Source organism: Lepidochelys kempii, chromosome 12, assembly GCF_965140285.1.
Source record: "Lepidochelys kempii isolate rLepKem1 chromosome 12, rLepKem1.hap1, whole genome shotgun sequence".
In the NCBI taxonomy this organism is placed as follows: domain Eukaryota; kingdom Metazoa; phylum Chordata; order Testudines; family Cheloniidae; genus Lepidochelys; species Lepidochelys kempii.
Genome location: NC_136391.1, coordinates 6,732,243 through 6,744,297, shown reverse-complemented (window position 1 = coordinate 6,744,297; position 12,055 = coordinate 6,732,243). Strand labels below are relative to the sequence as shown.

Sequence of the window (12,055 nt, the reverse complement as noted above, 5' to 3'; positions counted from 1 at the left end):
ATCCTTTAGAAAACCAGCCAATCTTGATTTAAAGTTGCCAGTGCTGGAGACTCCACCACGACCCCTAGTAAATTGTTCCAGTGGTTAAAAACGCATGCCGTGGAGGTGTGGCAGGCATCCCCGGCACGCTGCTCTCTGACCATCCTAAACCTCTCTCTTCTCCTTGACAGGTGGAGTGTAACTCCAAGCTGGATCCAGTCACCACCACATTCTTGAAGGTAAGCTGGATCCGCCAGCCACCTCCCACTGCGTGGGGGGCTGGCAGCCAGTCAGGGCTGAGAGTGGTGCAGACTTCTCCCTCAGAGTTCTGCCCATGCCTCTTGGCCCCCCCGCTATTCCTTTCCCGAATCCCCCCTCCCCCGGCTCTGCCAATGGGGGCCCCTTAATCCTGCCCTGGAGTCCTCCCGCTACACCAGCCCTGCCCCCCCAGCTCTGCCAATGGGGGCCCCTTAATCCTGCCTTGGAGTCCTCCCGCTACACCAGCCCTGCCCCCCCCAGCTCTGCCAATGGGGGCCCCTTAATCCTGCCCTGGAGTCCTCCCGCTACACCAGCCCTGCCCCCCCCCAGCTCTGCCAATGGGGGCCCCTTAATCCTGCCTTGGAGTCCTCCCGCTACACCAGCCCTGCCCCCCCAGCTCTGCCAATGGGGGCCCCTTAATCCTGCCCTGGAGTCCTCCCGCTACACCAGCCCTGGCCGCCCACCAGCTCTGTTCAAACCCCTGAGTCCCGCCCTGCAGTCCCCCTGCTACACCAGCCCTGGCGCCCCCCATCTCTGCCAACACCCCTCGATCCTGCATTGCAGCTCCGCGCTCCTCCCACCCCCCACCGTTATGCCAAACCTCTCCTGCACGCTCCTCCCCCAACAGCTCTGCTAGCTTAGACTCGGGTAGTAGGAATTGCTAGCTGTCCCTCCATGGGCAGGGCTGGCCTCTCCCAGGAGTGGCCTGCAATAAATGGCCCGCGCCGTGTCCCTGTGGCCTGTCCCCCGCCCGCAGGTGACCAGGGGCGTTCCAGCAGGGAAAGGGCTCTTTGGGCACCCCCACCACTCCTGAGCGCCCATGTCCACCTTGCTGGATTCCCCCTGCGCAGCCAGCTGGGCTGAGGTGCTGGCAGGTTGGAAGAGGGTCCCTGCAGACTGCCCCAGCAGCCACCGAAATGTCCATGCAGCAGGTGGGCTGGGCTCTGAGCCAGGGCGCCGGTAGAGTTGTCCCCAGGGCCCTCCACTAACAGAGTCCTGTTTTTCCCCTCCAGATGGCCGACTCTGGGGGGCTCCCACAAGTCACACAGGTGAGTCCTCCAGCCCCCCACCCTGGCTCTTTCTCTTCCCTTCCCCCATCCCGGTCCTCAGCTCCACGCCACCCTGGCTCTGTGCTGGAGCAGCAGGCAGAGGTGTGTCTGCGTGTGGCTGGAGGGGGCGGTGGGATCCCTGCCCCAGGGGCTCGGTGAGCTGCCCCCGCTGCTCTGCCCAGGCCCTGCGGAGGCCCCCACTCTGCTCCGCTCCCATGGGGGCTTGGGGTGGCCCCTGGCCCTGTCTAATAGTGGGGGAGGGGCATGTGCAGAGTCCACCTGGCTGCTTTGCTACAGTCAGGCCAGCCCCGGGGGCGGGGGCATCACCGCTGCCCAGGAGAGGGGGAAATCCACCCCCCCAGTCTCCTCATAGCCTGGGAAGGGGCTGCCGGGGATGGGGTCTCTTGGCCTCTTGGGTTTGGTGAGGGAGGGCAGCAGTCTGTGTCCCAGCAGCCCCTCCCTGCTGAGCGAGCCAGCAGCAGCCAGCATCTCCTCCCGCCCTTTCAGCCTTGTTTTTCCTCTCTTCCCCTCCAACAGCCTGGAAAACTGACCGAAGCCTTTAAGTACTTCCTGCAAGGGATGGGTTACAGTAAGTGCAGGTGCCAGGTGTGTGTGGGTGTGAGTGTGGATATGGCTGGGGGGACAGGTGTGTGTAGGGTGGTGGGAATGTGCCCTACACATGCGGGGGTGTGTGTGTGTGTGTGTGTAAATGTTCGTGCATGCAGGTGTGTAGGTAGGCGTGTATCCATGCCGGTGCGTGAAGTTGTCTTTCGCACGGCACTGTGTGTGTGTAAGGGCACAGGTTGGGTGGATGGGCACATGCCCACCGGGGCGTGGTGGGGTACCCATCTCTGCGACTCAGCCTGGCACGGTGCAGTGCCCGGAGCCCCCGGCATGCCAGCGCTCTGCCCCCATGGCACTGTGCTGACAGCACGGTCCCCCCTGCCCTGCCTGTGTAGTCACTGCCCGTGGTGTGAGCATGTGCCCTGGGCCAGAAGCCCCTGCCAGGCCCCTGGGCCCAGGGAACCCAGGAGGGGGAGAACCGAGTTGGTTTTCGGCACTCAGGAGGTGCGTGTGAAAACCACAGATCAGTGAGACAACCTGGCTGCCTCCCCACGGGCTCTCTGGGCTCCATGCTCAGTCCCTGCTCTTTGCAGATTAATTAGCGTGGCTCAGCTCTGCAGGGACAGAGGCGGCAGGTTGCCCCTTGGAGGGAGGCAGGCGGAGAGCCCTTGGCCCTTAAAAAGCCAGTCCCAGCCCAAGGTGCCTGGTCTCCCTGGGTGCTGAGCACCCACTGGCTGGTGGGAGCTGCGGGCACTTCAGGATCAGGCCCCACAGCAAAGGCCATCTGAACTTCCTTGCAAAGCAGTGCGCACAGTGTGGGAATGCGGCGAGGGGGCCTGCCCAGCCCCCCCCTCGCCATCAACACTGCTGCCACCTTCGAGCAGGACGAAGGGGCCTGTGCACAGGGGAAGGGCAGGGCCCGGCCTGGCACTGGGAGGTGTCCGAGCCAGCTCTGATTCCACAGTGGGGGAATGGAGGGGGATGGGACTGAGCTGAGATTCCCCTGACCCCTCTGCTCTCTCAGGCCTTGGCTGCTCTGGGGTCTCCAGGGGGTGGCCAGGAACCAGCATCGCTTCATTAGACCCGTGCGGTCCCGTTGATGGTTCTGTGAGACGGGCAGAGAGGTGGGGGGCGAGCGTTGTCCGATCACATTGCGACTTGACTTGCCTTGTACAGATCACTGGGCTAGCCCCCAGGAGAGAGTGAGTGTGTGTGAGTATAGATAGGGGGTGTAATTGTGGGAGTGTATAGACGGGGGATAGGTGTGTTTGTGGGGAGGTATAGACAGAGTGTGTGTGTGTCTGTGTAGACTGGGGGGGTAGAGATGGGGTGTGGGGGGGTGGAGACGGAGGTGTGGGTGTGTAGATGGGGTGTGTGGAGACTCTGTGTGTGTGTGAGGATAGAGACAGGGTGTGTGTTTGTGTAGACTCTGGGTGGGTGGGTGCGTAGAGACAGGGTCTGTGTGTGTAGACGGGGTGTGTGTGTAGATGGGGGGTGTGGGGGGGCGTATAGATGGGGGTGTGTGTGTAGACAGGGGTGTGTGTGTGTCTGTGTAGACTCTGGGTGGGTGGGTGCGTAGAGACAGGGTCTGTGTGTGTAGACGGGGTGTGTGTGTAGACAGGGGTGTGTGTGTGTGTGTGTAGATGGGGGGGTGTGGGGGCGTATAGATGGGGGGGCGTGTAGACGGGGTGTGTGTGTAGACGGGTGTGTGTGTGTGTGTAGATGGGGGGTGTGGGGGGGGCGTATAGATGGGGGGGGTGTAATCCTTCCTGCCATCTGTCTCTCTCCCTCCCACTCTCTCCGTTTTGTGGTTGCCATCCCAGTTGTTTGGTTTTTGGGGCAGATCGAATGCTGACGCTCTCTTTCTCTCCCAACGTCTCTTGTCTCCCCGCCCCCTCCCACCCCCCTTGCTCTCTGTCTCTCCCTTAGTTGCATACTTGAAGGATCGGAGGCTGAGTGGAGGAGCAGGTACCCCCGTCACTGCTGCTCACCCTCCTCCCCATCCGCTGCATGCACCCCCGTCCCCCAACTCCATATGCATTGCTGCGGGGGGGGGGGCTGAGTTCCAGTGCCCACCCCCAGCCCCGCCCTCTCCAGGAGAGGAGCGGTGGCAGAAAGAGGCTTCCCAGAGTGAAAAAGTCTCCGGCAAGCTGTGAAAGAGGCCAAGTCAGGGATGGGGACGGGACTAGGCTTCGGGTGCAGGAGAGGCGGGGGAATAGCTGCTTGGGGCAGGCAGGGTGGGGAGCACCCTCCCTGCTTGGAATCCGACCCCTTGGGATCTCTACCCGCAGCTGGGCATCGGCATCCTCCACTCCTGCTGTTGGCCGCCAGTGAGTGGCTGGTGCTGCGGTGGCACCTTGTGCCGCTGGGTGCTCTGTTCGCCGGGGCTAGCGGCCAGCTGTGGATTGTGCGTGTTGGTGGTGAGGATGGGAGTGTGGCTGGGACAGCTCAGGGCTGCTACATGTTTCCCCTGCTGGGTACCAGCTGCTCTGCGGCCCCCACCTAGGTTGGAGAAGCAGCCTGGCTCTAGGGGTGCCAGGGCTGCTGCCCCTCACTTTCGAGAGCCCCTTGCTTGCCTACCCGACACCCGCCCTGAGCTGCTTGGAAAGGCTGGAGAGGTGTTAGTGGGGAGGGGAGGGGACGATTCCTGTGGCCTGGGACCATTCCTGTGCCACTTCTCCATCCCCTCCCAGGGAGGCAGGAGAAGGCTGCTTCACCTGGGACCCCAAACCAGGGAGGAGACCCCTTGGCTGCTCTAAAGGCCGGGACTGGAGCAGCGAATCACCGAACCATAACTAGTTCTCGGATGATCTCCTCCCCCGGCTCTGCTGCACTGAATTGGGTCTTTTGCCTCCTGGCTCCTCTGGGGCCCAGGACGCCGGCTCAGCTGCTGCAGGGGGTCCTGCCTCCTATTTCAGGGAAGATTTAGGGATGTCCTGTCCTGGCAAAGTGCATTCAGAGCCCACCGGATGGTGCGCTGGGGACTGCGGAAACACCACCATGAGAATAATTAGCTGCTCTTCTTGGCCGCACATGTAGGGTCTTTTCAAACCTGATGCAGATGGGAATCCCAGGGCAGCATCACGGCATAAGAGTGCCGGTCAGATGTTGGGGGAGCGGTGGGCTTACAGCTTCCCCCGTGGGGTTGTGACTCTGAAATCCAGCAGTGGGCTAGTGCATGAGAGCCCAAGAGAGACCAGCCTACTTTCGTGGCCCCCAGGTGTAGACGAACAGCACAAGTGGGTGAATGTGGCTTCCATCCCACTTTGGCTCTTACTGCCACATCCCTTGGGAATAAGCCGCATTCACAAAATGTAGCTGGACTAGTTCATTGCTGCTGGGGGGTGTCTCCTTCCTGACCTCTGCTCTGGGGGGAGTTCTAGTAGCAGTGGTGTGTCCCAGTCTCACAGGATGGGGACGGGAAGGATCCCATTTCCCATGTCCATTTAGCACAGAACAGTCTCCCCTATTCTACCCTCTCCGTAGGGAGCAGCTCCAAGGCAGTGTTCCCCTCCCCCAGTGTCAGGCAGAACCCCCAGGGTCCCCATTGTGGATAATACGCCCTATTATCCACAATGGGGATAATATTGCCCCGCACAGTGATTGAAAAGCTGTGTGGAACAGTGCAGGAGGCTGAGACCCCATTGCTTTAGCCCATGTATTTAAGGCACAAGACACGTCACCACCCCTTGTGCATTGCACTAGGAGGGGTATGTTTCACAGATCATCGTGAGTGCACGATGGCATGCCAGCATTCTTGTGCGTGGGGATTTTCATGGCCATATCAGATGCTCTGTGTGCACAGACCAGCTAGCATACCAGTTGGGTGTTAAGGCCCAGATCCTCAAAGTCTTTAGAACACCTGACCGCCCGAAGGGGCAAAATATCACACGTTAAAACCTCCGCCTGCAAACTCCCACCGGGACTTGCTGGAGGCTGGGGAGCAGCCCTTCCAATAGTCTGTTCCCACACAGTCTAGAGTGCACCGCTCCAAAGGTATCTGGGCTTAGCAGCAGGAGTCTCCCCACCTCCCACTCCATCCCAGTGACAGATGGATTAATGGACCCCTGCTGCCCTCCATCCTAGGCCGGTAGCAGCTCATCTCTTGTAACACCGCATGCTTCAAGCTTGAGCAGTTGGAAGCTGGCATCTCAGTATGCAGAGGCTGGGAGAATGGCGCTTCACTCAATGGGCTGGAGAGCCCGTTACTTCACCAATGTTGGCTTTGCTTGTGTGTCGTGTCTGCCTGAGTCCTCCTTGCAGGCCCCGGGTGCAATCCCTAACCCCATCTTTTTCTCCCTCCTCCCAGTGCCCTCAGCCAGCATGACCCGCCTGGCCCGCTCCCGCACTGCCTCCCTCACCAGCGCCAGCTCGGTGGACGGCAGCCGCCCTCGGGCCTGCACCCACTCGGAAAGCAGCGAGGCCATGGGGCAGATCAACCACACCATGGAGGTTTCGTGCTGAGGTTTCTGGTCCCTCCACCGTCTCCTCCTCCTCTTCCTCCTCCGCTGGAGACATTTAGCATCGTTCTGCATCGAGTCACCATCCAAACGGCCATCCTGTGCGGCTTCCAACCGTTACCGTGTTGGGGTTTCGTTTTCTTTCTCGTTGGGGTTTTTTTTCCTTTTAATATTACATAAAAAAGGGGAGTGAGGAAACACCATTGTAAGACCGACGGTTCAATCCACCTCTAGCTATAGCTGCAGCTTTGAATTAGTGACGTTATCTTGTTGTCAGTAGAGCCGTAACAAGTCTCTCCACTGGTCAGGTCCGCAGGTTTCTGCCGTGCAGTTGGTTCGGAGAGGCTCCTGAGACAAGCCCTTGGCAGAGGCAATGGGTGTTGGCTCCGCCCAGCCACTTCGGTAGCTTGTTAGCCAAAGGCTTGGTTTCCTCAGGTCACCCGTGGGAAGTGTCAGCGAATTGGCCAACGGCGGGAAAACTCAAGCAAGCACGTAATGTCCATAGTCACCGAAGGGTTCACCACAATTCTTTCACGTGAGGTGGGGTGTTCATAACCATCTGGGTTTGTTTGTTTGTTTAAATAAACTGCTAAGAGTTAAATGTCGCATGGGCCCCCCCCCTTCCAGTGATCGCCACCGTCCTTTTTTCTCCGATTGACCTGCCCCTGGGGGAATTGAACCTAGGACCCCAAGAGCTAAAAGCATGAGTCCCTACCACTTGAGCTAAAAAGACCACCCCAGTTAGCCACAGTACACTCCTACCCTGCTATAAATGGTTCGGCCACTAGAGGGGGGACAAAGACCCACACAGCATTTACACGGGTTAAACACTCTATGGTGTTGAGTGTCACTGGGTAGCCGTACCCAGGGTCGGGTCCATGCATCCTTGGGATAATATGGGAGATGGGGAGGAAGAAACAAAAAAGGGCTTGAGAAATCCTGGTTTTAAAACGTTGCTGCCCACTGGGATTTAATCCCGGTCACGCTGAACTCTAAGCATTTGCCTAGCCATGGAAAGAGCAATCCGAAAGGTAGCTTCTCTGCAGAATGGCTCCCTGGGACCTTCCTTCCTAGCCCTCTGGCCTGTCCGTCCAAAACAGGAAGTAGAATTGTTTTAAGGCAGGAAGTGACGTGTCATGAGGACTGGGCATTAGCCCCTCCCCTACAAGACAACATCACCCAAATGCCACAGGGGTGAGAGCTGTAAAACCATATAATAAAAATAACCATGCCCCAAGAAATACCTACACTAAATGAGACCTAGTGATCTCTGCCCTTTCTGGTTCCAATAAAGCGCGCAAGTCACAGGATCTTAAATTTGCCCCAGACGCATTTAGAAACAATAGTCGCGCATGAGCCAGTGCTATAAACTAAGCTCCCAGGTGCTCCATGGCAGTAAGGAGCCCTGGGGTTCCTGTGCGTGTGTGTTCGTGATTCGTGCACACACGCAATTATTTTTTGCAAGAAGGACAATCAACGACAGTAACCAAAACCAGACTAAACTCCTCCGCGGTCTCTGCACCTCCCCCTCCCTTCCACACCGATCCAAGAGTCACAAGGGAAAAGCTCCGTCCTGGCTCATGGCAGTGCTGCCAGGGGCAGGATGTTGGGGCTAGAGGATGGAGGAAATTTATGCAGCGGCAGGTGGTGGCAATGTCCGTGACAGGGCTGCTGGCTGTGCAGGTGTCTTTCTCCCTCCCTTAATGTGAGGCCTGTTTCTGCTCTCCAGAAAGGCTGTTAGAAGCAAACACTCCAGGAACTTATAAGGAGCGTCCAAAGGCCCACGGGGCAGCTGCTATTGTTCTGTTGCTGTTTTGTGCTCTGTTGGTGGACAACTGTAGTATTTACAGGCCATGTGCTGGGGATAGCCTGCCCAAGGGACAAAAGCAGTGCTTAATTTGTGCCAGAGCTCGCCAGGGCTGATCCCCAGCACCTCCAGGCTTGGCAGTTCAGAGCCCCGGCACTTCTGGGCTTGCCGCCTCCGATATGAAAGTAAAAACATTGCTTGAGCACTGGTACCTCTTTCATCACAAATTGAGCACTGGACAAAAGTATCTTCGGTTGTTTGTACAGCACCTACCACAACTGGGCTAAGTTCTAGCGAATGGGTGATGCATCTTTGCGTGATTGGGACGTGACTTCATTGGGTGTTGTGTGCGTACCACAAGCAGGCGGCATGGACTCCAGAAATGTCTCTCTCCCTCTGACTGTGTGTCCAGTACTAGCTGAATTAAGTCTGTAATTTGTCCCAGTCTATTCTGTTTACTGTTAGTCTATGTGAATTGGGCTTTGAACTTTGCATCCTATGCCCACTGCTAGGCAGGTGTGAGGCCTTGTTTCTTGGCTTTGTGCCAGTGTTTCTGTGGTTGGCGCAGTGGAATCAGGGCAAGTGGGTACCACCTTTCACAGGGATATTTTAGTCTGTGCCAGTCAAGAGTTTTGCTCCCCAGATTCTGGTGGGAATCCCATTGGAAACCCCCAGAGCCAACACCTCTCCCCCCACGCCCCATTCTCATTGTCTCAGACACATTTGTCGCTTGGCGTACCGTGCTGAGTGTCTGTCTAGGGCTTGGTTCTTCCTCAGTGTTGTGGCTCGATCCATTTTGAGTTGGTGAAGTTCCTACGTGTCTGTGATCCGTCCTGAGGATCTGGGGCTGAGTGTGGTTTGGGTCTGGTGTTTCGGGCACAGGATGAGAATTTGTATTGTAACAAATCCATGTCTCTGTGCTGCATGGCTGCTCAGAATGTCCTGGTGACAGCGGGGAACTGAACACAGATCCTCTTGTTCCAAAAGCCCAGCCCTACCCACTTGAGCTAAAGGAGAATCTCTGTGAGCTGTTAGCAGTACAGGACCCATGACATGCAGCTGAGCATTTCTGATTCCATCTGGTAAATGGCTTGTTAGCCAGTTTGTTCCAGGGTTTACTAGTTGGTGCGTTGGGAGTGGAAATTTCCCTAGTCTCACCTGTCAATGGGATTCCCTTGGTTGTCAGCGCCTTGTATGCAGAGGGTGAGGAGTGCTTGGGAGGGCATCTGGGGTAAGGGGAGCTATGTTATCATGTACTTTGTATGAAAGGGCTTCCTAAACTTCATGTTAGCCCCTCAGGGTCACCTGGCTCTGGGGCTCTGCCCCCAAAACCCCATCACAGCATAAGCTGGAGACAGCCAGCATTTGCAATTCCTCTGCATGGTTATAGAACTGTTCCTTTTTCACCAGTCCTGGGGGGCAGGGAGAGAAACAAGAGCTGACCTTACACATTCCCGGGATTAGCCACCATCTCCTTCCACCATGTCCCAGGCAAAAGTGAGTCGCCAAGGGAGGCCACAAACCAGTGGGCCCAAGCATGAGCCACGGCCACATGGGAGTGCCATATTTTCTCTGTTAGGATGAGAACCCTCCCCTTCCTGTTGTATTGCCCTTGGGCCAGGGAGGGGGGAAATGGACCATAAGATGAAGTCAAAGGGACTACCGAAGACCATGAGGAACACAACCAGTGGCATTCTGTGCCATTTCAGCTGGTGAATGCCAGCTCACTGCAGAGCCAGTTACTAAGCTACTGAGCATTCACCATCTCAGATGCTGGGTCTCCAGTCCCTTTGATCCACCCAACTTCCATTCTGGTCCTTTGTGACCACACAGTCCCTACAGGGCTCCTCAGCTGCCTGGCTTGCCACTCTAGGTGCTGGAGGGAACAAATCCAAAGCTGATCATACTAGCAACAAGAAGAAATTCTATTAGAGATATAAAGAGAGACAGCATTAAACATCCCGTGGTGTTCCAGACACACTGTCTCTATGCTGTCGAGGAGAGTGTGCGTCTCTCACCTCTGCTTACCATACGGATAAATACAGAACACACACGCCACACACAAGCATACTGCCTTTAAATGGTATGACATTACCACAAGCATTCTAGAAACTCTCTGTTGTGTATTAGTTTGTCCCAGACTCTGTTTTTCCGTGTGCTTCCTTCTGAACATTAAATGTGAATGTTTGAAAGCTAGTAGGAATTCTTTTTACTGTAGATACTGCTGCAATTTTTCTTGGTTTTTTTAGTGTGTCCTTTCAGATAATATATATATAAATACCTATACATAATATATATATTGGATTTTCCCCCCTATTTCTTTCGTTCTTGTAGCAACTGGTAACAAATGTGTGGTTTTAACATTTAAGGTGTTCTGGCTGTAATTTTGTTCTGGGTTTGTTTTTGAGTTTTTTCTTTTTTCCTGGTTAAGGTGGAATTTAATGGATTTCAGACTTCTGTATGAGGTGAATCCTCATAGTTGTGTGCATTCAGATGGTCGATGCTCAGAAAGTTGCATCGATGCCATGGTATTTACAGACGACTACGAAAATGTAAAATGGAACAAAAAATGGTTGATGTAGAAAATTGTGTCGAAAATTAATAAAGACATTAAGAAGAACCTAGCAGACTCTCCTGCTTCTGTATCTATCAATATTATGTATATCTTTGTGTGTGTGTGTGTGTGGGGGGGGGGTACTAACCTTCCCCCAGGGACCAAAATGCGGTGGGGGGGGGTGATTACTGGAGGGCAGGTAAACCACTCTGGTGAAGTCTCTAGACTGGTCAGACTGGATTCAAGAGGCCCAAGAGACAAAGAAAGAAAGAGCTTGTGGCATTTCTCTAACATATGGCTTAATCCTGGTTCCATGGAAATCAATGGCGCTGAATTCTCAGCAGCAGAATCCGGCCCTTCACAGGCATGTTGGGTTGGGAAGCGAAAGGAGGGAAAACGCATCCTGTTCCCTGTGTATCTCCCCAACCAAACTGGCAATGAGTTTGGCTAGGAGCCCTTCAGAGCAAACAGCGAACCTTGTTCTCTTCTGTCTGCCCTAGGGGGATCCCTTCAGAGCGCTTTGGGGAGTGGTCTAATCATCAACTTCCCTCTAAAAGGGCTTGATCAGAATAAGGCTTGTCTTTTAGCAACATGTACGCTATAAAAGCGGGAGTTTGGGGCGCGTGTTGTAAGGGATTGAATGGGATTGGGAACCTTGATCTCAGTAGCCTTATTGTACTGTACCCTTTTGTGATGGGGTTTGTGGATCTTCCAGCTCCCGCGTCAGATTGAAAGGCTAGGGCAGAGACTGGTAGGACAGTTCTTAGGTATGTATATTCCTTATGGATGGCCCAGGAGCTACTTCCTCCTACTGTCACTAGAAGACTGAGTTCGTGTCTGACTTTCAGCCTTCTGTAGTAGGTCCTCCACCTGACACCTCCCAAGGAATGTCGGCCGGTAGAGGAAGGATGGGCCAGTGGTTAGGGTGCCACACTGGGATTTTGCAGTTCTCTCCTCCACAGGCTTCCTCAAAACCCCTGCTCAGCTCCTATCTAACCCTGCAGGTGCCTACATTTCTGCCAGTGGGCATGCGCAAAGCCACCTAACTCCTGCCACTGCTGAATTGCTCTGGTAGGATTCACAAACTAGGCATTCCCCTGCCTATTTCACCTGCAGGCCCGACCTTGTAGGCATTCTCAGAGGCTCCCTTTAAAGCCATTAATGACACCAACATCCCAACCCGCTTCCTTTGGCTAAACGTTTGAAGCTAAGCCAGCTGAGCTACAAATCAGTGTGTCTGACAACGCTTCCTAAAAGGGAAAACCAATGACTTGGGCACAAGGTTTACAGTGTCAGTGTTGAAGTGACTACAGTGTGGGGCCACCACCCCAGGAAGGCCATGGGGCTGCTCTCATAACCACCCCCTCTGAGAACTGATTTAGCT

General features: G+C 55.4%; 1 protein-coding gene across 8 annotated transcripts in view; it reads left to right on the top strand.

Moving 5' to 3' along the window:
- Nucleotides 1-10,737, top strand: part of NDRG4 (NDRG family member 4) — a 90,868-nt gene extending 80,131 nt beyond the window's left edge. For 7 of the 8 annotated variants that reach the window (XM_073307342.2, XM_073307347.2, XM_073307339.2 and 4 more), the window contains 5 exons: nucleotides 171-218; nucleotides 1,251-1,286; nucleotides 1,824-1,875; nucleotides 3,780-3,818; nucleotides 6,160-10,737. In XM_073307342.2, coding sequence (XP_073163443.1) covers nucleotides 171-218; nucleotides 1,251-1,286; nucleotides 1,824-1,875; nucleotides 3,780-3,818; nucleotides 6,160-6,314 — 330 coding nt within the window. In that variant the 3' untranslated portion in view covers nucleotides 6,315-10,737. The remainder of the gene's footprint in view (nucleotides 1-170; nucleotides 219-1,250; nucleotides 1,287-1,823; nucleotides 1,876-3,779; nucleotides 3,819-6,159) is intronic. The other variant, XM_073307340.2, reaches the window with a different exon arrangement.
- Nucleotides 10,738-12,055: the final 1,318 nt, after the last annotated feature.